This window comes from Passer montanus, unplaced genomic scaffold (genome assembly GCF_014805655.1).
Source record: "Passer montanus isolate IOZ18808 unplaced genomic scaffold, ASM1480565v1 scaffold183, whole genome shotgun sequence".
NCBI lineage: Eukaryota > Metazoa > Chordata > Aves > Passeriformes > Passeridae > Passer > Passer montanus.
Genome location: NW_024365715.1, coordinates 146381 through 171866, shown reverse-complemented (window position 1 = coordinate 171866; position 25486 = coordinate 146381). Strand labels below are relative to the sequence as shown.

General features: G+C 56.3%; 2 protein-coding genes across 2 annotated transcripts in view; one reads left to right on the top strand and one right to left on the bottom strand.

Moving 5' to 3' along the window:
- Window positions 1-4207: 4207 nt before the first annotated feature.
- Window positions 4208-21879, top strand: KRT80 (keratin 80). The gene is made up of 9 exons (XM_039705715.1): window positions 4208-4764; window positions 7750-7964; window positions 14905-14965; window positions 16883-16978; window positions 19419-19583; window positions 19944-20069; window positions 20554-20774; window positions 21202-21257; window positions 21333-21879. Exons 1-9 carry the CDS (start codon window positions 4444-4446, stop codon window positions 21482-21484), a joined length of 1413 nt encoding a protein of 470 aa, XP_039561649.1. The 5' UTR covers window positions 4208-4443; the 3' UTR covers window positions 21485-21879.
- The window catches only part of BCDIN3D (BCDIN3 domain containing RNA methyltransferase), a 25140-nt gene continuing 20349 nt past the window's right edge, over window positions 20696-25486 (bottom strand). The window contains exon 4 of the transcript XR_005627140.1: window positions 20696-20824. The gene's annotated coding sequence lies outside the window, so the exon portion shown is untranslated. The remainder of the gene's footprint in view (window positions 20825-25486) is intronic.

Below are 25486 nucleotides of genomic sequence, written 5' to 3'. Positions count from 1 at the left end.
AAAGCCCCCAGCCCAAACTGGGCAGTGCCAGTCCCAAACTGGAACCTCCAAGCCCAGCCCCTGGCAGAGCAGGAAACACCTGCCCCGCCCAGCCAAACTGAATAAAACAAACCAAACCACACATTTCACAAAATAAACCCTCTCCTTCTTCTGTTTCTTTAAACCTGAGCTGACCTCAGCTTTAGGGGAGGCTCCAGCAGCAGAACCAGGAGCTGCTCTGCCCTGTCCCGTTGTGGCCACAGCACTGGCCACTCCCCGTCCCACCCGTGGCCGCAGCACTGGCCATTTCCTGTCCCGACGTGGCCACAGCACTGCCCATTCCCTGTCCCATTGTGGTCACAGCACTGGCCATTCCCTGTCCCATCCATGGCCACAGCACTGGCCATTCCCTGTCCCATTGTGGCCACAGCACTGGCCATTCCCTGTCCCAACGTGGCCACCCTGTCCCACCTGTGGCCACAGCACTGGCCATTTCCTGTCCCAACGTGGCCACAGCACTGCCCATTCCCTGTCCCATTGTGGTCACAGCACTGGCCATTCCCTGTCCCATTGTGGCCACAGCACTGGCCATTCCCTGTCCCAATGTGGCCACAGCACTGGCCATTCATTCCCTGTCCCATCCATGGCCACAGCACTGGCCATTCCCAGCCCTGCCTGACCAGCCCAACACAGCTCCCACTCCAGGGGCAATTCCCATTCCAGGGGCAGCTCCCTTACCTGGCTCACCCTCATTCTCTCCAGAGCTCCGTCAGTCCTGCTCTCCCTCCTCACTCAGATCCCTTGGGGCTGATTCCCATTTTATTCCTCATTAATAAACAGCAATTACTTGGGGAGCCTCGATAAAGAAATCATTCCACTCTGCCTGAACACATTGAGCCAATAGCCCTGGGAGTTCCAGGTGCTGGCAATAACCCCCAGGGAAGGGTTACAGATTTCCCAGGTTTGTCCAAGGGGATTGAAGCACCTTCAAGGCTCCCTGGGATGGTTTAAATCTCCCAGTGTCCAGCCCCAAGCCTCAGCCCCCCAAAAAACCACACAGGGTGACACATCCAGAGGGGGAGATCCTGGGCTCACTCCACACCCAGCCACAGCAGGATTCACCACCCCAGGCTGTGAGTGCACAGGGAGGTGTGCACACCAATGGCACAGGAGCACACAGCAGCTCAGCTGGATGGGACCAGACCCTTCATCCCCTTCTCCACCTTCTCCCCACCTTCCTTTGTCCCTGTCCCTTTCCAGCAGGATTTCTGTGCAGCCAGGAAGGCTGAGAAGCCCTGGTCTGGGGAGCAGCCCATCCCAAACTGAACCAAATACCTGGCCAAGGAGGAGCACCGAGAACATCAGGAAGGGCAGGACCTGCCTGAGTCAGCTCGGCCTCTCCCGGGGCAGGGAGGGCACAGGGGCAGGAACGAGGGGCAGACGCTGAGCTGGGGACAGGCCCTCCCTTCTCCAGGATGGAGCAGCCACAGGATCCTTCCCTATAAACACCAAAAATGCCCAGGAGCAGCACCACGGGCACTGAATCCAGGGTCCCCCAGAGTGCCCCCACTCCATGGGACTCCCCTGGGCCCTGTGCTCACCAGGTGGGCCAACAGGAGCTTCAGCCTTGGCAAGGAGAGGCTGAATCCTCTTCTAACGCATCCCATGTCACCTGCAAGTCAAACCCATCCTGCTGGAAGGACACAGCACTTGGAAAACCCTCATCCATCTCAGAGCAGAGTGGCTCCAGTGATCCCAGTGAAGAATAGGGTTCCATGCTGCTTGCCCCAAGAATTAAAGGCTGTTTTCATCCTGAGCCATCATCCTTCTGCACCTTTCTGTGGCAGAGGGAGTTTGGGCCCATCTCCAGCATCCAATCATGGAATTATGGGATGGTTTGGGTCCAGGAGCAGCACCACGGGCACTGAATCCAGGGTCCCCCAGAGTGCCCCCACTCCCCAGGACTCCCCTGGGCCCTCTGCTCACCAGATGGGCCAACAGGAGCTTCAGCCTTGCAAGGAGAGGCTGAATCCTCTTCCAACGCATCCCATGTCACCTGCAAGTCAAACCCATCCTGCTGGAAGGACACAGCACTTGGAAAACCCTCATCCATCTCAGAGCAGAGCGGCTCCAGTGATCTCAGTGAAAAATAGGGTTCCCTGCTGCTTGTCCCAAGAATTAAAGGCAGTTTTCATCCTGAACCATCATCCTGCTTCTGCACCTTTCTGTGGCAGAGGGAGTTTGGGCCCATCTCCAGCATCTAATCATGGAATTACGGGATGGTTTGGGTGGGAAGGGACCTCAAAGCTCATCCCATTCCACCTCCTTCCACTAGTTCATGGTGCTCCAAGCCCTATCCTTGGACACTTCCACGGATGGGGAGGATGTGGGACACAGGACACAATGCTCTGCAGGAATTGGGAATCAAAAGGCATCAAGATCCATTTGGATCCGATCACCTGGAGAGGTTTCCTGGGCCACTGTGCTCTGGGAGATGCTCGTGGAGCCAAACTTGTTTTTCCCATGGGCTGGACCTAGGTTTGGAAACTGAATTACATGGAAGAAAAAGGATGAGGGAAAGAATTGATCCTTGGAGGAGAAAGGAGCAGGGACTGCTGCTCAGACAGGTGGGATGACCTGGGATCATGAAAGATCCCATCAGGATCAGAGCAGACACTGCTCCCAGGCTCCACAGCACCAAGTGCCCTCATTCCATCTACAGAGGGATCCAGCCTTCCCAGGGCTGTCCCGAGTGCCCTCAGCACCTCCAGCAGCCCCAGGACCAGGGGTGACCCCTGAGCTGGTACCTGTTGGGATCCCATCTCTGTCTGCAGCCACAGAGCCACCAGAGGAGCCCACCAGGAAGGGACCATGTCACACACCGAGCAGCAGCCACGAGCTATGGCTGCTCCCAGCCAGGAATTTGGGCTTAATCATTAAAATAAACCATCAGGATTACCATGAGAAGTCCTGCCAAGGACCCACTGAGTGACCTGGTGTTCACATGCATTTTCCTTGGAAAGGATGTTTTTGGAAGGTGGACGGGGAAAAACCCCCCATTCCTGGCAATATATTGGAATTCCACCTGAAGGAAAGGTCAACCCCCACAGGAGCAGGTCCCTTTCCCTGGGAAGTCCTTCCCAAACTGCAGCTGCTCCTCAGCTGATGATTCTTGTCAGAGCACAGATCCAACCTCACCTTCCCTCACTTCCCTTGGAAGGGAAACTCCAGCATGGAGCAGACCCAGAGCAGCAAAGCAGCAGCTTTCCCACAAAATGGAAACTGGGATGGCCAGAGAAGAGTGTCCCCCTTCCCAAGGATGCCACAAAGCAAAGCACAGATGGGACCTCTTCTTTCCCAGGCTTTGCAGGAGAAATGGAGCCAAAGCACATCCAGGGTGCATTGGTACCAAACAGGGATTTAAGGGTGGGACACCAGAACTCATCAAAATTCAGAGAGGTTTTGTACCTCCAACTTTTATAGGGCTTTTGGGGAATGGGAATGGGGCAGTCAGAGATGGACTTGGGCACCTGAGATCCACCTCGGGTCCAGAGGTTTTGAGGGTTTCTGGTGCTGCCAGAGCAGGTGAATGAATAACCTCAGCACACCTGGACCCCACTCCCAGGGGGTCTCAAAACCAGGCCTATCCTCCCTAAACCAGACCTACCATTTCTAAAACCAGACTTATCCTCCCTGAACCCAGACCTATTATCCATAAACTACACCTAACATCCCTAAAACCAGACCTATTATCCATTAACTAGACCTAACATCCTTAAAATCAGACCCATCCTCTCTAAAACACCCAAGCACCAGACCCTTGCACGCTGTGCCCATGTGGAGCAGGAGCAGCTCCAGCCACACCAAGCCTGGGATGCATTTCCCAACTCCTTCTTTAGCCAATTCAGACTCTTTATGGTTTTAAACCCTCAGCTATTAAAAAAAAAAAAAAAAAAAAAAAAAATCACTGTTGCTTCCTGAAAATTTGGGCTGGAAAGCAGCCAGGGGCTGATGCCGGCTCCGTGTGCCAAGTCCCTGTGCAGAGCTGTGCCTGGAGCAGTCCTTCCCAAGACTAGCACCTCCAATTCCTTTTCTCACCTTTTAAGGATGAGGGAGGCAGCTGCTGGGGGCTGGAATTACCTGGGAGGGTTTGTTTTTGCTGCAAGGGCCTGAGTCCTCCTCACACAAACAAGCTCCTGAAGAAAGGAGGGAACAGACAGAGGAGGGAAGAAGAAGAGGAAAAAAAAAATAGAGAAAAAAAAAAAGCCAACAGGTTGATCTGGATTTCCATCAAGGGTTCCACCCTCCTCCGTTTAATGAACATCGCAGAACAGGTGCTTGGAATTCATTACCAGCCCACAAGCCCAGCAGACGGGAACCGCGCCGGCCCAGCCGCGCTGCTCCTCTCGGAGGCAGCAGCCCCTCAGCCCCTCAGCCTTCCCGCCCCCGGGGCCCAGCCCGGCCATGACCAACCCCAGCTCTGCCTTCTCCAGCGGCTCCCTGTGCTCCGGGGAGGCGTCGGCGGCGATGAGCCGCGGCAGGGCCGCCGGGAGCCCGTCCCCGGAGCGCCGCAGCCCCGACGGGGGGGCCAGCGACGGCCGCGGCTCGGTGGCCAGCGACGGCTGCGGCTCCCTGCGCTGCTCGCCCTGGCCGCCGTTCGCGCTGGAGGGGAGGCTGCCGCCCCCCGTGCGCCTGGACATCGACACCGAGTTCCAGGCCGTGCGGCAGCAGGAGAAGGAGGACATCAAAGTGCTCAACAACCAGTTCGTGACCCTGATCGAGAAGGTAGGGACAGCTCCTGGATGGGGTGGGGAGGGGCTCTGGGGACCCGGGGTCTGCAGCCACCCCGGCCAGGCTGGCACAGCCGGCTAATTAGTTATTAACTCAATTAGTTGTTCCTTCCGAGCTCTCTGTCTGACGAGGGTTAGGGAGCATCCCTGGGGAGGCACACGGGGGGCTGTGCCTGTCACCCCGGGCAGCTCCTGGGGACCCCCAGGGCATCCCCGGCAGAGTCCTGAGGACACCGTGGGCAGGAGGCACCGTGGGCAGGAGGCCTTGGCTCCCTCAGTGGCCAAACAGCCACAGCAGTGACACCGAGTATGGCGGCAGCTCCAATTCCGGCTGCTGAAGAGAGCTGGAAACTCATCCCTCAAAACTCATCCCTTAAAACTCATCCCCACCTCCACCTGGGCAGCGTGGGGCGCCGGGGGGACCCCCCAGCCGCTGCCGCTGAGCTTCTGAGGAGAGAGGCCAAGAAAGTGCTGCTTTCATCTCTGCGGAGCCGGGAGAAGCAGAAGTTTCTCCAAGAAAACAACTCCCAGAGCAGGCAGGTTCCTGCAGAGCCCTGCTCCGTAAACAGATGTAATCTCTGGGATTGCTTCATGCAGCTCTCCCTGCCAACCTCCAGCAGCCCGGGATTGATTCATTTCAACTCTCCGAGGACCTGAATTCACACTGGGAAGGAGAAAGCTGTGGAACATCTGCAGTGGAGCTCTTCATGGGGGACAGTTGTGACCAGTCACACCTGGCAGTGTCAACAGGGCCCAGGCCTGGCTCTCGTGGGTGGGCACAGCCTCCTCCTGTGAGCCTTTCCAAGATTGTGGCATTGGGAATTTGGAGAGCACCTGGTGTGGGAAACACCCACACAGTAGAGGCTGGATTTGCGCTGTCCAGGTGGAGAGGTTGAGGTTTGCTGGGCCCTCAGAGCAGGGACAGGAGTAAGGGAAAGAGACAAACCCCCACGTGCCTGAGCCAGGCCTGTTCCCTGACACCAGGGAGGGAAGAACTGAGAGTTCCAGATTTCCCAAAAACCCAACCCAGCGACCTCCTGATCCATGTGGATCCTGGGACAGGGACACAAACACCCCTTGGGCCCAGGTCTCCAACTGCAGCTCCTGAGCTCCTTTGAAGGCTTCAAGAGCTGCATCAAGTGGCAACTTCAGGCACCTGCCCCAGGCCCTCATTCCAGAGGAAGGGAATGACACTTCCTTGTCAAAGAGAACCTAGCTTTATAATCAGGGATTCAGCTGGTCTTGATCCCCAGCAGGTGATTCCAGGGATAATTGACTACACAGCTACAGGAGTTTGGTGCTGGAGGTTTTCCAGCTGCTACAGATCTGCTAGTATTTATTTTCCAGACAGATGTAAAAGAAGACAGCCCCTGTTTGAGGCCCTGCCTTTATCTCAAGCAGCACAGAGGGGAGGGTCTGTGAGGACCAAACTTTGGCCACTTGGCTGTTCAGGCATGAAATTCCAGGGAATGAGGCCAAATGTGGGTGATCCCTCTGCAAAGCTCCTGCTGAAAGGCTCTGCAAGGGGAGATTTCCTGAGGAGGACATTGCAGGAGTCGCAGAATCATGGAATGGTTTGGGTCAGGGAGGACCTTTAGGATCATCCAGTTCCAAGCAGATGTTGGAAGATGCAACGAGTTGAGCACAGGGATGGTTTGCTATGCTGACAGGAACTGAGGGATAAAAGGAGCAGCTGAGGATTAGGAAGGAAGTCAGGAATTAATTAAAGGTTAAAGATTGACATGGAACAACAGCCAACACAATCCATTCTCATCCCAGGAGGGAAGGATGAGGTCTCTAAGAGTGAGACCTGGAACATCCCAACACTCCCATCCCTTCTGCTGGGAACTCCCAAGGAATGGTTCTGCTTTGCTTGGCTGCTCTCTCTGTTCAGACAAGAAGAAAGATGGTGCCACATCTGGGTCAGCAGCTGGAATTCTGCCTCTTCTGTGGACCCCAGGCCAAGGCTGGAGGTCTGATGGCTCCTGCCCCCAGTGCTCCGGGCATGGCATCGGCCCTGAGTCATCCCGGAATGCAACACGGGAAACTTGGAGGCAACTCTGGCATCTCCAGCCAAAACGTGACTGGGGCTGCTCCCAGAGGTAGCAATTAGCCAATTAATTGGAGTTGGCCAAGAGCTTTGAAGATGAGAACTGTTAAACTTGGAGTGTTACTGGTGAGATTGGGAATATTGGGAAAGAGGAGCAGGTTCCTCAAAGGCGGGCGGTGGAAGGGCAGCGTTGTCCTCTCAGAGCTAGCACAGGGAGCTCACCTGGAGTCTGTAATTACCTGGGATGTTCTCCAGAGCTTTGTCTGAGCTGCTCTGCAATAAACCTGATTCATTCCCTGAACCTCTCCATGCTCTAATCCCTTGCAATCCAGAGGGTTCCCTCTCTTTGTGCTCTCTGGGGTAGGAAATCTGCCCTTCCCTGACCCTGGACATCCCTGCATGACCTGGGGTGGATCCACAGCCTTGGCTTCACTGTGTTGTACTCAACACCTGGATCTGGTGATGCAGGAGGTGTTTCCAGTAGCCCATTGTCACACACAAAAGGGACAGAACTGACCATTCCTATTGTCAGTGACTCCTTTATCCCGATGTCACTGTGTTTAGCCCAATGTGAACATGCTTATTTTGGTGTCACTACATTTATTCCAATGTCACTGTCTTTATTTTGATGTCACTGTGTTCTATTGAGAAATTAATTAGTGGGTAATGCGTAAAACCCCTGCCAGTCCCCTAAAAGAGGGAGGTGTCCCTGCCCATGCCAAGGGATGGACCTGGGTGATCTTTAAGGTCTCTTCCAACCCAAAGCATTCCATGATTCCATAACCCTCCATCCTCAGGCCTAATTTTGAAGGGATTTCTCATTTTTTCCCTGGAAATCTGCTGGTTAGGAAGGTCTCAAACATCTCCTGCCCTGCCATGCTCTGATTGTGGCCCTCAGTGTCACTGACACCTCTGAAACCTCTCCTGTAGGTCCAGAGCTTGGAGCAGCAGAACAAGATCCTGACGACCAGGTGGAACTTCCTGAAGGACCAGGACAATTCCCACTCTGACTCGGACATCAAGGCCATCTATGAGCAGTACGTGAGCAAAATGAACCAGGAGATGAAGGCGCTCAACTACGAGCAGGAGAACCTGGAGTCGGAGCTGGCAAAGGTCCTGAGCACCATGGACGCCTTCCGGAGCAAGTAGGTGTCCCTGTCCATGTCTGTCCATACCCTGGGGATTCAGCTGGGGCACAGGGGTGGGATTGATTTAACTCAGCCAGCCTGAGATGCCCAGGAAAATATTCCTAGTTTGGTGTGGACAAAGTATGGATTTGGGAGTTTAGGATCACAACGTCCTCCTGGTTAATGAGAGGTGAAAGGGAAGCTGGAGCAATAAAATTCCAATGAGAGCAGGGCTGAGAGGAGCCTCTTGGCGTTGCTGGAGTGACAGCCATGAAAGCAGGGAATGTTTGTTCTCCACAAAATTAGCACAAGCCAGAACTTTGTCCCCAAAGTGATTTCTGGACCAGGCTGCCCAGTACAAAAAACAACACTCCTGGCTACATGTTGGGAATTTGGGGGTGTTCTGGGCAGGGCCAGGAGTTGGATTTGATGGTCCCTGTGGGTGTCTTCCAACTCAGGATATTCCTCATCACACAATGGGTTAGGAGGGACCTTTAGAATCACCCAGTGCCACCCTTGCCATGGGCAGGGACACCTTCCACTCAAAGCCCTGTCCAACCTTGGACACTTCCAGGGATCCAGGGGCAGCCACAGGGAAATCCATTCCAGAGCCTCTCCACCCTCACAAGGAGGGATTCCTTCCCAATATCCCACCTATCCCTGCCCTACATCAGTAGGAAGCCATTTCCCCCCTGTCCTCTGCCTCCATCCCTTGTCCCAGGTTCCTCTCCAGCTCCCCTGGTGTCCCTTGAGACACTGGAAGGGGATCTAAGTTCTTCCTGGAGCTTTTTCCTCTCCAGGCTCACACACACCCATCCCACCCCTGCCATGGCAGGGACACCTCCCACTGTCCCATCTGCTCCAAGCCCCATCCAGCCAGGCCTGGGACACTTCCAGGGTCCAACTCAGGATATTCCTCATCACACAATGGGTTAGGAGGGACCTTTAGAATCACCCAGTGCCACCCTTGCCATGGGCAGGGACACCTTCCACTCAAAGCCCTGTCCAACCTTGGACACTTCCAGGGATCCAGGGGCAGCCACAGGGAAATCCATTCCAGAGCCTCTCCACCCTCACAAGGAGGGATTCCTTCCCAATATCCCACCTATCCTGCCCTCTGTCAGTAGGAAGCCATTTTCCCCCTGTCCTCTGCCTCCATCCCTTATCCCAAGTTCCTCTCCAGCTCCCCTGGTGTCCCTTGAGACACTGGAAGGGGATCTAAGTTCTTCCTGGAGCTTTTTCCTCTCCAGGTTCACACACACCCATCCCACCCCTGCCATGGCAGGGACACCTCCCACTGTCCCATCTGCTCCAAGCCCCATCCAGCCAGGCCTGGGACACTTCCAGGGATGGAGCAGCCACAGGGAAATCCTTTCCAAGCCCTACATCAGTAGGAAGCCATTTCCCCCCTGTCCTCTGCCTCCATCCCTTGTCCCAGGTTCCTCTCCAGCTCCCCTGGTGTCCCTTGAGACACTGGAAGGGGATCTAAGTTCTTCCTGGAGCTTTTTCCTCTCCAGGCTCACACACACCCATCCCACCCCTGCCATGGCAGGGACATCTCCCACTGTCCCATCTGCTCCAAGCCCCATCCAGCCAGGCCTGGGACACTTCCAGGGATGGGGCAGCCACAGGGAAATCCTTTCCAGGCCCTCCCCACCCTCCCAGGGACGAATTCCTTCGTAAAGAAGGAATATTCTATTCCATGACCGTGGAATCTCTTCCTTTCCTATTTCACCCGAAGCATTTCTGCCGAACTCTGCTTTGACCAAAAAGTCAGAATTGTGCCCCAAATGGTCCTGAACGAGAATAGGGAGGCAGCCAAAGGTCGGGGAGGTGCAGCTGCCTCTTATCTCTGGGGAGCTCCTCTTATCTCTGGAGAGCTCCGAGATGTGCAGATAAGAGAGAGCAGCTGGGCCATGCCCGGTCACAGGGGAGCAGACAATGCCTCCCTCATTATGGGGCTCATTTGCATCCCACAGGAGAATCCCAAATGAGCTCCTTTCCCTCCCACTGACACTCAGCATCTTCCTGGAGCTCTGGAGGCTCCCGTGGGGATTTGGGCTGTGCAGAGACTGTCCAGCCCAAAGTGGTGCCAAGGGACTCGGGGGAGCAGAAATCCCTGCTGGGATCCAAACCCACTCCTGGGGTAAGGCACAAACCATCCGTGCCCTCTCCAGGGAGTTCAGTCCAAGGATTCTCCAGCTCCTTAAGCTCTGCTCGAGGTGGCTGCAAATTAGGGAAGGGCTGACAGCTCCTTCTAACGGAGACCCAGCAGTGAAATGCCTTAATCAGCTCAGAGCAGGTCGGAATCACGGAATCACTCAGCTTGGAAAAGCCCTTGGAGATCATTAGGTCCATCCATCAACCCCCTACCACTGTGGTCACTACTGACCCCAAGTCCCCAGGTGTCACATCCACACAGTTTTGGACACTCCCAGGGGTGGGGACTCCCTGGGCAGCCTGTGCCGGGGCTGGACAACCCTTTCCATGGAAATTTTTCCAAATATCCAACTTAAACCTCCTCTGATGGAACTTTTCCCTTGTTCCCTGGGAGTGGATCCTGAATCCCACCTGGCTGCCCCCTCCTCTCCAGGAGTTGCGCAGAGCCAAGGTCCCACCTGAGCCTCTTTCTCCAGGCTGAGCCCCCCAGGTCTCTCAGGAGTTCTCCAGACCCTTCCCTGGTGCTCCAGCCCTTCCCCAGCTCCATTCCCACCTCTGGACTTGCTCCAGCCCCTCGGGGTCTTTCTTGTGAGGTACCCAAAGCCCAGGATTCCAGGGGCCTCAGCAGTGTCAGGGACAGGGAATGTTGTGAGGAATTTGACAGGAATAAGGACCAGGAGTTTGATTCTTCACCTTACACTGAAATCATCCTCCAAGAGTCCTTCAAATGACACCCAGATGCCTAAAAAGTCCTAAATTCCTCATGGGAGGTGCCTGCCTGCTGTGTATTTGGATAATGCAAAGGTCAGGAGCTGCCATCCCTGCAGGGAGCACCTGGCCCTCCCTGTGCTCCCCTGAGGAAGCAGAATCCCAGACTGGTTTGGGTGGGAAGGGACCCTGGCATGGACAGGGACATGTTCCACTCTCCCAGGGTGTCCCCAGCCCTTGGACACGTCAGGAATGGGGCAGCCACAGTCTGTGCTCAGATCTGCATTGAGGAATTGCTCCAGAATTCCCAGCTCCTGACACTGCAGGGTTTTCCAGCCTGATTTCTTAGGGATGAAGGTGCTGCCCAAGGGTTCTCCGCCTTGTGACTTGTGCTTTTTCCAGTGACTTAGACAATGGGATTGGACACAATTGGGATGCTTCATCCCTCAAACTGATTCACAGGGACAGAATTCCCAGGCCCCATCCAGCTCTGGCCCAGCCCAGGGGCATTTCTGGAGCAAATCTCCAGGCAAACCAGGCAAATCCAGGAGGTTTCTTTTCCCCAGGGAATTCTGGGGGAGTTAAAACAAAGAACCAGTTGGATTTCCCACTGGAGTGATGCCCTCAGGCAGGCTGTGGCATTCTGGACGGAACATGCCATGGGCATGGGAACACCCCAAGTCCTCCAGGATGGGAAATGTGCCTGGGGGAGTCCCCCCATAAGGCCCTGGATTCATCCTGAGTCAGGGACTGCTTCCCAAACCCACCTGGATGGGACTCACTGGGACACTCCCACCTTCTCCTCAAAGGATTCTGCCATGGAGCAGCAATTCCAAAGGGAGGGAGGGATGGATGGATGGATGGATGATGATGATGGATGGATGGATGGATGGATGGATGGAGAAAGGATAGATGGGTGGATGATGGATAGATGGGTGGATGGATAGATGATGGATGGATGGATGGATGGATGAATGGATGGATGGATGGATGGAGAGGGGACAGGCACATCCAGAAGGGAACACAGGTACATGCAGGAGGGAGCTAAGCCTGCCTGAGAGCTGGTTCTCTGGATTTTGCTCCATGGAAGGAGCCTGGGGCGAGCAGACGCCGTCTCAAGTGTGCTAAGTGCAGGAAGGGCTGGATTTGCCCTCCTGCAGTGCCCCGGGATTATCTCCCAGGAGATAAACGCTGGGATGTGCCTGTGGAATGCTCCAGCCCCAGCCCGGGGTGAGTCACAGTCCTGGGAGCGTGGCAGGAGCGCGTTGGGCCAGCTGGGCCAGCTCTGCTCTGCCTGGAGCACAGCTCTGCCAGAGCCCGGCTGTGGGACAGACTAGGGCACACTGGGGCACTCTGGGACAGACTGGGGCAGACTGGGACAGACTGGGGCATGCTGGGAGAGACTGGGATACACTGGGAGAGACTGGGACAGACTGGGAGAGACTAGGGCACACTGGGACAGACTGGGATGCACTGGGATGGACTGGGATGCACTGGGACAGACTGGGGCACACTGGGACAGACTGGGAGAGACTAGGGCACACTGGGACAGACTGGGAGAGACTAGGGCACACTGGGACAGACTTGGACAGACTGGGATGCACTGGGACAGACTGCGGCACACTGGGACAGACTGGGATACACTTGGAGAGACTGGGACAGACTGGGAGAGACTGGGGCACACTGGGACAGACTTGGACAGACTGGGATGCACTGGGACAGACTGCGGCACACTGGGACAGACTGGGATACACTTGGAGAGACTGGGACAGACTGGGAGAGACTGGGGCACACTGGGACACACTGGGACAGACTGGGGCACACTGGGACATAATGGGACAGACTGGGGCACACTGGGATGCACTGGGACAGACTGGGGCACACTGGGACAGACTGGGATACACTGGGGCACACTTGGACGCACTGGGACAGACTGGGATACACTGGGACACAATGGGACAGACTGGGACAGACTACGGCACACTGGGACAGACTGGGATACACTGGGACCGACTGGGATGCACTGGGACAGACTGGGGCACACTGGGATACACTGGGACAGACTAGGGCACACTGGGATACATTGGAACAGACTGGGATGCACTGGGACAGACTGGAACACACTGGGGCACACTGGGCCTGGGCTGAGTGTGAGGACGAGGAGGAGGAGGAAGGGGGGCTGCAGACAGGCACTGAGCTTGGCCCAGCCCAGTGGGGCTGACAGCATTCCAGCCAGGCTGACATGCCAGGTGAGGAGCACAGACCAGACAGGTGAATCCCATCAGCCCCTGCTGCCCGGCCTCGGAAAAGCAGGGAAGGAGAGGGCGAGTTCAGCACCGAGGGGGACTCAGGAGGAACCCCAGGAGTACCCCAGGACTGTCACACACTCCTGCCCTTGTGGTCCCCTCGGTGAGGGACCAGGGAGCTGCTTTGGATAATCCCAGCTCAGCTCCTGAGCACGGCTTCCCCCCTTTCCCAACATCTGCCCCCCTTCCCCAGGCACAGCTCCCCATTTCCACACTTTGTACACGGCAGGGAAAGCTCCCAAAAACCTTCTGGGCTCCTGAGAACCTTCTGATGCACCAGACCCCAAGCAGCAGCACACGGCTGCATTCGTGAGCTCCTGTCCTCAGTCTGTTGGGAGATCCCATTTTACCTCGTTCCCACAGGTCTCAGCTTCCCTTAGGTCCATGTGGTGACCAAGCAGCACTGAAAGTCTGAGTTTACAGCCTGGAAATGGGGGCACTTTGGGACCCCTTCCACCAAGAAAGACCCTGAGGGACTGGAGCGTGTCCAGAGCTGGGGAAGGGTCTGGAGAACTCCTGAGAGACCTGGGGGGCTCAGCCTGGAGAAAAGGAGGCTCAGGGGGGACCCTGTGGCTCTGCACAACTCCCTGACAGGAGGGGGCTGCCAGGGGGTTGGGCTCTGCTCCAGGGAACAACAGGACAAGGGAAATGGTCTCAGGCTGTGCCAGGGGAGGTTTAGCTGAATATTGGGAGAAATTCCTGACTGGAAGGGTGTCCAGGCTCTGGCACAGCTGCTCAGGGCAGGGCTGGAGCCACCGAAGCCGTGTGGCTGTGGCACTTGGGGACATGGTCGGGGTGGTCCTGGCAGTGCTGGGGGAGCAGTTGGACTCGATGCTCTCCAAGGGCTTTTCCAGCCTTAATGATTCCCTGATTGCATGGAATGTCATGTGCCCCTTAGGCTAAGAGGAGCCTGAGGGATCAGGGAAGAGCAGGGGAGCCAGGAGCTCACTGAGAGCTCAGCCTGCTCTGATCCACACTCCCAGTGCTCCCACACGTGTCCAGCTGCTGGGGGAGACACCGACCCCATCCCATCGCTCTGCTCTGACCAAGCACTGCTGGCCCCAAAATGGACCCTGTGGCTTTCCTGGGGTTTGGGATCACCACACCCCTGTCCCAGCAGCCAGCAAGGGTTGGAGCATTCCCCAATTCCGGCTCATATCCTTGCCCCTGGACTGAGGCTTTGCTCCCTGGCCCTGCCCTGTCCCACCTGGATTCAAACACCTGCGGGGCTCGTTCTTCACAGGGACACTCAGGACTCCACCCCAGCCTGGTTTGGTTTCCTTCCACTCCATGGACAGTTTTCCTTGAATTCCTTTGCCTGTGTGCCTTCACAAATCACCTGGGCTGAGTTATGACACCAGTCCAGAATTCTCAGAATTTCCACAAGCCAAAGTTTTCTCACTTGGGAAGACTCCAACCCTGGAAGTGAAGCTCTGAGCAGAATGGAAAAGGTTTGGGGTGAAATTGAGGAGTTTGGGCAGAGCCCAATCCCCACCCGCATCCACTGCTCCTTTGTGAAGAACCTGAGGCTGCCCAGCCCCCAAATGAAATCCCAATTAAAGCTCCCTCCTCTCTGCTCTGGGATTCTTCATCCCCAAAGTGCTCCTGGTGTTCCAGGGCAGCTGGAATGTGGCAGCTTCTTCTCACTCCTGCCCACGATGCCTCAAGGAGGGGGGACAAGCAGGAAAAGCAGAAAGTTGGGATATTTTGGGGGTCTCAACAAGACAACTCTGAGTGTCCCTGAGTTTCCCTGTGGCTGATCCCGTGCTTTGGGTGCTCTGCAGGTACGAGGATGAAATTCGCCTCTGCAGCGGGATGGAATTCACCTTCATGGAGCTCAAAAAGGTCAGCAGGAGGGGAAGGGGAACTTTCCCACTGGATGGGCTCTACCCAGGACTGCACAGGCAGGGAAGGGCCTGGGGGTGATCCAGGCTCAGCTGGTTTGGGATAACAAGGTCTGGAGGAGGACAGGGAGGGGATGAGTTCCAGTTCCACAGGAAGGTGAGTCTGGAGTGGCTCCTGAAAATCCCCTGGCAGCACCAGGGCATCAGAGCATCCCCATCCCTGCACCCTGGGATTTCCTGATCAGACTGTCCCTTTCCCTGCATCCTGGGATTTCCTGCTTAGAGCATCCCCATCCCTGCATCCTGGGATTTCCTGATCAGAGCATCCCCATCCCTGCATCCTGGGATTTCCTGATCAGACCATCCCCATCCCTGCACTCTGGGATTTCCTGATCAGACTGTCCCTGTATCCTGGGATTTCCTGATCAGACCATCCCCATCCCTGCACTCTGGGATTTCCTGATCAGACTGTCCCTGTATCCTGGGATTTCCTGATCAGACCATCCCCATCCCTGCACCCTGGGATTTCCTGCTCAGAGCATCCCCATCCCTGCACCCTGGGATGTCCTGCTCAGACCATCCCCATCCCTGCACCCTGGGATTTCCTGATCAGACTGTCCCTTTCCCTGCATCCTGGGATTTCCTGCTTAGAGCATCCCCATCCCTGCACTCTGGGATTTCCTGCTCAGACTGTCCCTGTATCCTGGGATTTCCTGGTCAGACTGTTCCCATCCCTGCATCCTGGGATGTCCTGCTCAGAGCATCCCCATCCCTGCACCCTGGGATGTCCTGCTCAGAGCATCCCCATCCCTGCATCCTGGGATTTCCTGCTCAGAGCATCCCCATCCCTGCACCCTGGGATGTCCTGCTCAGACTGTCCCCATCCCTGCACCCTGGGATTTCCTGCTCAGAGCATCCCCATCCCTGCACCCTGGGATTTCCTGATCAGACCATCCCCATCCCTGCATCCTGGGATGTCCTGCTCAGACTGTCCCCATCTCTGCATCCTGGGATTCCCTGGCCTGAGGGGTCCAATCCCTGCACCTCAGAGCATCCCCATCCCTGTATCCTGGGATTTCCTGCTCAGAGCATCCCCATCCCTGCACCCTGGGATGTCCTGCTCAGACTGTCCCTGTCCCTGCACCCTGGGATGTCCTGCTCAGACTGTCCCCATCTCTGCATCCTGGGATTCCCTGGCCTGAGGGGTCCAAACCCTTCCCCAGCTGCCTCCTCCTCCCCGTGTTGCCTCCGGGTGCCATTAGGCTTGGGAAGGGCTGGAATTGATAAAGGATTTCCTTTGTTCCCTGCGGAGGGGCCACGCCCTGGGCAAACCTGGGCAAAGCTCCCACTCCAGCAGGAGCCAGTGGGAATCAGCTGGAGTTGGGATTTTATATCAAAACCCCCAATTTGGGGGCAGGATAAGGGTGTTGGAGAGAGGGAATGTTCCCCACAAATATCCATCCTGGCTAATTCCATGTTTTTTTCCCTGGCACACTTCCCAGGAAGGGCATTCCCAGACACTTCCATGGATGGCTCCTGAGTTTTCAATAAGTGAAGCTTTTTGTGGGGAACAAAAGCTGGGAGGGGATGGCCCAGCCCTGCCTGGCCCAGCAGATCCTTCCACCACCAAGTCCCACAAAACAAAGGGAAAAGGTTCCCAAAGGAGCCCCACCAGCTGGAGAGCAGTTCCAAACATCCCTGTAAATAAACCTGGGAATGGGTTGGGTGGGAGGGAGCTCATCCCATGGGCAGAGACTCCTTCTCCTTCCCTGTCCAGGGTGCTCCAAGCCCTGTCCAACATGTCCTGGAGCACTGCCAGGGACAGAGCTAGCAGGGCACTCCCTGGGGATGGGGAGCAGTGGGAGTGACTGGCTGTAAATCCAGGTATGGACTGATGGATCCCTCTCCATCCATGCAGGATTTGGACGTGAGCACCTTGCACCGCACGGAGCTGGAGGTGAAGCTCAAAGGGCTCCAGGAGCTGCTGGAGCTGAAGAAAACCATCTACGAGCAGGTGGGAACACACCTGGAGAGGGCTGGGACGCTGTGGGAAACGTGGCATTTTGGGGATTTTTTGGATTTCCACCCACGTGGGAGCTTGGCCAGGGTGTCACAGCCATTCCAGTGCTCAGGCAGGACCTGAGGAGTTGATCCCTCCCCTAAAAACAACATTGGAATGGGGCCAGAACATTCCTTATGCCCCAGAGCCTCTGTGGGGGCCTGGGGTCCCCCCAGAACAGCTGAGAATTTCAACCTCATCCCAAACTGGCTCAACTCCTGCCCCCAGGGATGGGGTTTGCCCAAGACCTTGGCCCATGTGAGCCAAATGTTCAGACTCCAGGAAGAACCCAAAATCCAGGACACCTGGAGGGTCTGGATGCTCTGAAACACAGTCCAGCCTCCTCCTTTGCCAGGAAAACGAGGGGTCCCCAGCAGGAATGACTGCAGCCAGGGGGAAGGGCCTCCATCAGAACACTGACTCAGGCCTGGAAAATGTCACCCAGCAGGATCAGCAGTGTGGGAACTCTCGGGATTTATCTAAATTCCAGCAATCCAAACAATTACAATGCCTGGTGGAGGAATACGAACATTCCATGTGGGAAACTGAGGCACGGAGAGGCTGGAGCTGCCTCCCAGTACAACTGTCCAGGGAGACTGATCGGCTCTGAAATGAGATTATTCCTCATGCAGGGCAATTTTAGCCCAGTTTTTATGGAAATCAGGCCCTGCTCCAGGGTCTCCACCTGATTTCCCATGGGTCCCACAAAAAGCTGTGGTTTTTAACCCCCAATTAATGTAAAAATCTCATCCCCAACCTCTCCTGTCTCACCTTCTCTGTGGATTCGATGACATCAGGTACACGCACATTCTCAAGGGGAGGGAAAATGAAGTAAACTTTGCTTGTTGGGATGGATCAGGAGAAAATAATTTATTAATTCTCATTAATAAATGACTAGTTTGTTATTCACTAAGTGATTCAATATTCCAGATAAACACAAATTTTCTCACCTGCTCCAAGATTAACAAAGAAACTCACAGATTAAACAGCAGTGGGATAAAATCTCCCAATAATCCTGCTTTTTGGGATATGTCTGTGTTATCCCTCAGGTACAGAGCCCTTTGTGAGCCCAGCCAGGGAAGGGAAGGGATCAAGGAACACAATTCCTGCTCCAAAGGGACCTGAGCACAAAGGGAAGAACAAGGGAAGGGGAGGAGGAGAAGGAATTCCTGGTGCAAAGCAGGAGCTGTGCCTGAGATAAGGGAGCAGCAGCTCTGGAGCAAACTGGATCCAAACCTGGATCCAGGGGCCCTTCCAGGCTCAGGGAGGGGAATTTGCAGCTTGATTTATCCAGAGCAGATATCCTGGTGGTGCTCCCGGGGTGCTCCTGCCTCCCTCCACGCTGACATTCCCAGGACAGAGGAGTGGAGCAGCTCTCAGCCTGGATGTGTACAGGGCAGGCTCCTGGTTCCCTGAGGAGCCTAAATCAGGCTCTGGCATCACAAAGAGCAGCCCCAGCCTCGCTGGATCCCACAGCAGAGCTTGGGAAGGGCATTTTCCAGCCTCCCCAGGCTGTGGAGCGATCCACACTGCCTTTGTTTTCCCAAAACTCTCCCATTCAGCATGGATACCAGTGGATTTTGGTCCATGAGCATCAGCTCCAGCTCTGCTCCTGGGAAATGACTGACTGGAAGTGCCAGGGGAGGTTTAGGTTGGATTTTAGGGAAAATTCCTCCCTGGAAAGGGTTGTCCAGCCCTGGCATAGCTGCCCAGGGCAGGGGTGAAGTGCCCATCCCTGGAAGTGCCCAAGGAGTGTGTGGACGTGGCACTGGGGGACACAGTCAGGGGTGGCCGTGGCAGTGCTGAGGAACAGTTGCAGTCTGGTGATCCTACAGGTCTTTTCCAGCCTTAAGGATGCCAGGATTCTCCCTGCTCCTGGACTAGTCCAAAGGCATTGTTTTGTCAGATTTTATGAGTTTGTATCCAAAGATCCCAAACCCCAACTTAACCTAAGTCTGGATTTTATGGAGCAAATAATACCAGATCCCCAACTCCAGAGAGTGAAAACTTGGGAATTGTCTCCCTCTCCACATGGAAGCTGTTCTGCCAAGCACAGCCCACCTGGAGCTCTCTCTGACTACTGGAGAGTAGTGAGAATCTTGGATATGACCAGAATCTTGGAATGGGAATCTTGGATGTGACCAGATGCTGGGAAGAAGTTCTTCCCTGTGAGGGTGGAGAGGCCCTGGAATGGATTTCCCAGGAAAGCTGGCTCCTCCATCCCTGGCAGTGTCCCAGGCCAGGCTGGACAGGGCTTGAAGCAGCCTGGGACAGTGGGAGGTGTCCCTGCCATGGCAGGGGTGGGATGGGATGAGCCTCGAGGTTCCTTCCCACCCAAATCATTCCATGAATATTCAGCTCCGTGTTCTCTTCCCTGTTGTCCCCGGCTCTGCAGGAACTGGAGGAGCTGCTGACAGAAATCAAGGACATTTCTGTGGTGCTGGGAATCGACAGCTGCTCCCGGCCGGACCTGGGCAGGATCGTGGAGGACGTCAGGGCCCAGTACGAGGCTCTGGCCTTGCGGAGCTGGGAAGAGGCCGAGGCCCTCACCCGCAGGAAGGTACCAGATCCCTGCTCCGTGCTGGGAGAGGCAGGGGAGGGACAGGAGGGATTGGCCTGGAAACAGCTGGATCAGCAGGGATGGGAGGGATGGGCTGGGAATGGAGGGAGGGACAAGGCACTATCCGTGATCAGCTCCAGACAGTAAATCCAGAGTTTTGTTACTCTGGGCTTTCCCCACTGGAGGAATCCAGGACATCTCCCAGTGGAGATGGAAATGTCCTTCCAGCTCTCCAAAGGGCAGGAATGTGACTGATCCAGGGAGCCAGGTGAGCCTGGCACAGCCACAGCCAGAGAGGACAGGAACGAGCCCCACGTCCTTCCCCAGGTGATGCCAGGGCACCCCTCCCTCTCTCCACAGCTCACCGACAGCAGCTCCCAGCCCGGCTCCTTCGGGGGGCACCTCCTCGACAGCCGGCGGGAAATCGCGGATCTGAACATCCGCATCCAGAAACTGCGGTCCTGCATCGTGTCCCAGAAGAGCCAGGTGTGTGCTGGGTGGGATAACGGGACAGGAGTGTGCTGGGATAACGGGACAGCAGTGTCTAGGTGGGATAACAGGACAGGTGGGTGCTGGGATAAGGGGACAGGAGTGTCCAGGTGGGATAATGGGACAGGTGTGTGCTGGGTGGGATAATGGGACAGGAGTGTGCTGGGTTGGATAATGGGACAGGACAGGTGTGTGCTGGGGATAACAGGACAGGTGTGTGCTGGATAACAGGACAGGTGTGTGCTGGGATAATGGGACAGGTGTGTGCTGGGTGGGATAATGGGACAGGGCTGTGCTGGGTGGGATAACGGGACAAGAGTGTGCTGGGATAACGGGACAGCGCTGTGCTGGGTGGGATAACAGGACAGGTGTGTCCTGGAGTGGAATAACGGGACAGGTATATCCTGGGGAAAACAAGCACACAGGTGTATGCTGGGGTGGGTTAACAAACATGTGTGGAATTCCCTTTCCCACGCTGCAGTGTCTGTACCTGGAGGAGCACATCCGTGAGGCTGGCGAGCAGGGGGAGGGGACCCTCAGGGACGCCAAGGCCAAGGTGGCCGGGCTGGAGGAGGCCCTGCAGCGCAGCCGGGAGCACATGGCTCACCTGGTCCGGGAGTACCAGGAGCTCATGAACATCAAACTGGCCCTGGACGTGGAGATCCTCACCTACAGGAAGCTCGTGGAAGGGGAGGAGAACAGGTGAGCCAGGATTCCTCTGCCTCAGGTGGGGAAGGGATGCAGCAGGACACCTGGGGGGATGGAGACATCATGGAATCATGGAATGCTTTGGAACCCAGTCCCACCCCCTGCCATGGATAGGGACACTTTCCACAGGCAGGGACTCCTCCCAAAGCCCAGCTTGCCCAAATCCTAAGTTCTGAGTCAGGTACTGAAGGTTTGGTCAAAGAAGGAGCAAATCCTGGTGGTTCCCAGCAGTTCAATCCCATTTCTTGCTCCCAAGTCTTCCTCAGACTCCCCAGGCTCAGGTTCCAGACCTTCTCCAGGTGCTGTTGAAGCCCATCCTGGTCCTACCACTATCCCAACTCCCCCAGACCAGCTCCCAGCCCTTCCCACCCCTCTGGGAGAGCTCAAGCCGTGTCCTCACGCTGTGTCCTTCCCTTCCCAGCATGGAGCAGCCCATTCCCACCGTCATCAGCGCTGTCCACTCCCGGCCCAAGCCTCGTAAGTGCTTTGATCCCTGTGATCCGGGGAGTGGGGGAATGGATGGAAGGGTTTTAACCTTCCCCCCTCTGCCAGTTTCTGCCAGCACCCTGCGGAACTCACGGCTCTTTGCCCGGGGCTCGGGGGACATGGAGCCCAGTGGAGGTGGCCCGGGGAGAGCCCAGGAGCTGCCCGGGACTCCAGGCACCGGGACCCGGCCCAAGTTCAGCCCCGAGGAGTGCTCCTAGGAGAACGGGATGAGCATGGATCCAAAGCACCTGGGAAGCTCTTCCTCCTGAACTCCAGCCCATCCAGGGGATGAAGGATGAGGGTCCTGTCCCGGCTGTCCCTTGGCTTTCCACCATCCCAGTTCACAGCTCCATTCCCAGCTGCAGCAGGAACCACCCCAGGACTTTAGGGACTCCCCCATCCCTCTCTCCTTCCTCTCTACGGCTCCCTTCCCAGGGATTTGCAGTCACCCCTTGGAATGTGCCCAGCAGAGGGAAGTGTCCCTACCCCAGTTTTAGCAGCTACCATCGGTCCCTTTACTGGTGTTGCCAAACCTTTTCCCTGCTCTGAGGGTGGTCCCTGACGGGGCTTCCAAGGAAAGCACCATCCAAATTCCACACTGGGGCACCCTTGGCCACTTAACCCCAGGGATGGATTTGTCACCTTGATTGACAGATCTGGTGACACCCTGGGGCACCCTTGGCCACCTCAGGGCATTTTCCTGCCTTCAGGGGGCCCCTCATTCCTTCACCAAAGCTAAAATGCCTCAGAACTCTTGATTTCCATAATCCCTCCCTCTCTCCAGGCCCCACACAGCAGTTCCAGCTCCTAAAGTCGGGGTATTGGTTCCTATTTAACTGCACTGGGAACAGCCTGGTTGGGGTTGGGAGGGAGCTCAAAGCTCATCCCAATCCCACCCCTGCCATGGGCAGGGACACCTCCCACTGTCCCAGGTTCTCCAAGCTCCATCCAGCCTGGCCCTGGGCACTTCCAGGGGTCCAGGGGCAGCCACAGCTGCTCTGGGAAATCCATTCCAGGGCCTCACTCCCCTCATAGGGAAGAATTTCCTTCCTGAAACTGAATCCAAATCTTGCCTCTTTCAGCCTAAAGCTGGAAAATTCCCTTGCCTTTGTATTTATTGACCTCAGCTTGTACCTGACCCGGCTGCCCCCACTGCCAATCCCAATCCCGATTCCCCAGAGCTCCCAGAGCCAGCCCTGGAAGTGCCAGGTGGCCACAGGTGGGGGATGCTGTGGCCTCTTCCCAACCTCACCCAGAATCCTGCAGTATTTTCCTTCCTGGCCCCAGCCACTGCCACTCAGCCCCCCCAAATTCCCAGATTCTGGGTCCCCATTCCCACATTCCCATAGGATAGGAAGCACAGCTCTGGCTCGCGGGGTTTGGCTGTTACAATAAAGTTCTGTCACTCAGAATCCATCCTGTCCGTGGTTTTCTCTCAGCTTACCAGCACAGCAGGACTCACGTGGGGACTCTGGCTGGGTGCTGGCAGCCAGGTGAGGCTGGAATCGCTTCCCAGGGATTGGCCTGGCACATCCCCGGGAGGAGGGGTGAATCCTTAAAACCAAAAATCACCAAGAATCTCTAACTGTCAAAGTTAGAAAGTGGGAAATCATGGTTCAAGGGCACGGGCCAGAGGGGCAGACACGGGGTGGGATCCAAGGCCTTGGGGACCAAGTTTGGGAGTGAGGGGAACACACTCAGCACTGCTCAGCTTCCCCTTCCCAAACTCCTCCTGCCCCTTTCCAAAGGGGAGTTCCTGCACACCTGAGCACCCATTTCCCTGCAGCCCCTCATTCCAGAGGTGTGCTTTTGGTGCTCCTTTATCCCCACAGGGACTTCCCTGGGAGATACAAACCAGAGCAGGTTCCCTGGGGTGCTGGAGGACCCAAATCTGGGAGCAGCTTTGCTGTTTGCTGCTCACCTGAGAGACACTCTGCCCTTCCAGGGTCAGCTTCCCCTTCCCAAACTCCTCCTGCCCCTCTCCAAAGGGGAATTCCTGCACACCTGGGCCAGGTCCATCCTGGGCACCCACATTTTCCTGCAGCTCTTCGTTCCAGAGGTGCCCTTTTGGATCACAGATGCTCCCTGTTCCCCTGGGGGACTTCCCTGGCAGATCCAAAGCAGCCCAGGTCCCCAAAGGTGCCAGAGGACCCAAATTTGGGAGCAGCTCTCCAGGTCCAGGGCAGGGGATGGGAAGCAGAGGATGGGAAGGACATTCCAGACCAGAGGAAAGAGTTACAGCCAGTTTCCCAGCCTGGCAGGATGGGGAAGGGGGGGCTCTGAGCAGTTTGCAGTTGCTCCCAGTTGGGCAGGGGTAGTGCAGGGCTGCCTCTGGAGCCAGGAACCTGTGGAGCCCTTGGAAAAAGCCCTTGGGAAAAGCCTTTGGAAAAGGCCCTTCCCAGCCCGAGGAACAAAGCAGGGTCTGTGCTCAGGGCAGCCCCATTCCCAGGAGCAGGAACAGGGCTGGTGTTGCCCAGGATGAGGCTGGAATGGGAGCCTGGGACACCCCAGCTGGGGGAACTCGGGGAGGGCTGGGGCTCAGCTGAGGCTCTCCCATTGCTTTTCCTCCCTGACCTTGGATTTTGGGGATTTTTTGCTGTTTCTGAGCCTTCACCACCCATGGGATTGGGAAAGATCCCTGAGGCTGCAGCTGGGATTAAAGGATTGGTTTGAGATTTGGGATTTTAGTGCATTCCTGGACTCACATCCCTGTTCTGGGACAGTCCCAACCCAGCACTCCCCTGTGCCGCTGCTCCCAGCCTCAGCTCCCGAGGGCACCAGGGAATGGCTCCATCCAGCAGAATTCCTGCCCTCCAAGAAGGGAGCTGGGCTCTGCCTGGGATGATCCATGGCTTTGGGAGGCCAATTCTGCCCCCTCCACCCCCCCTCCCTCACTGGGACCCAGCCTCTTGCTCAGGGCAAATTCCCGTGGCTGTTCTCATCCCAGAGTCACAGCCAGCCCCAATTCCAGCTGTAAATTCCCCAGGGAATTGCTGCAGGTTCCAGGCAGCACCATCAGCTCAGGACCCCCCAAAGAATCCCTATCCCAGCCCTTCAAAGAAGGTCTTGGCTGCACCTCCCATGTGTCCAGATCAGTGCTGTCAGTCCAGAATAACACACACTGGATTTACCTTTATTTAGGTAAAAATGTGAAAAAAGGGGGGATACAGAGATGGATGCAGTGGTGAAGGGCAGCCCCAGAAAGTGCCAGGATTGTCACATCCCTGTTTTTGGCTCAAAATGCCACAAAATCCCACCTGGCTGTGCCCTAAAAATTCCTAAGGACTGAAAGGGTCCTGAATTTGGGTGGGGGTGGTGGTGGCGGGGGGGGAAGCGGATGGAAAAGCTCAGGGTTTATGGAAAAAGGGATGGTTGTGTGATGGTTAGAGGGTGCTGGGGGGTGGAGGCATTGCTCACCTTCTCAGATCCATGTAAAACATGGATCACAGCCTGAAGATTGCTGGGAAAACCAGGGTTAGGGAGGGTAATTAACTAATAAATGGGAATTAATGGGATAATTAACAGCATTCCCCCATTTATGGCTTAATAATGGTGTTTTATGGCCAGTTCCAGTGATCCCCTTCAATCAGCCACCCCTGGGGTGCCGGGGCACATTCCCCAGGGGGATTTGGGAGCTGCTGAGGGCATCTGTGTTATCAAGGGATATTTATCCCTCTTATCTCCAGGCCCCTCAGGAATCCAGGGCCCAGCCTCCAGCCGTGCCGCGGTATCAGCTCCAGGCGCTCCCAAGGATGATCCCATCCCTGCCTGGAGCCTCTCCAGCCCTGGACACGTCAGATGTCCGGGAGGTCTCGGACGTGAGACATCCCAGGGGCGAATCCCGGGCTGCTGGAAGCGGGGCTGGGGGATTTTGGGAACAGCAGCAGGGACCCAGTCCTGGCCGCAGGGCCCGGAGGGGGAGCGGCTCCCGGAGCGCATCCCGGGATCCGCGCACCTGGAGCGGCCAGGGACGAGCTCCGGGCTCCCCCTGCCGGGCAGGTGAGGCCGCTGCAGCGCCTCCCCAAAAATCCCAACTCCCGGCTTCCTCCCACGGGCCCGGCCTGCAGAGAAGGGAAACGGCTCCCGAGGAGCGAGGCACGGAGGGGACCCTACAGGGGATCCTACATGGGACCCTACAGAGGATCCTATATGTGATCCTACAGAGGATCCTAAAGGAGATCCACACAGGATCCTACAGGGGACCCTAAAGGAGATCCACA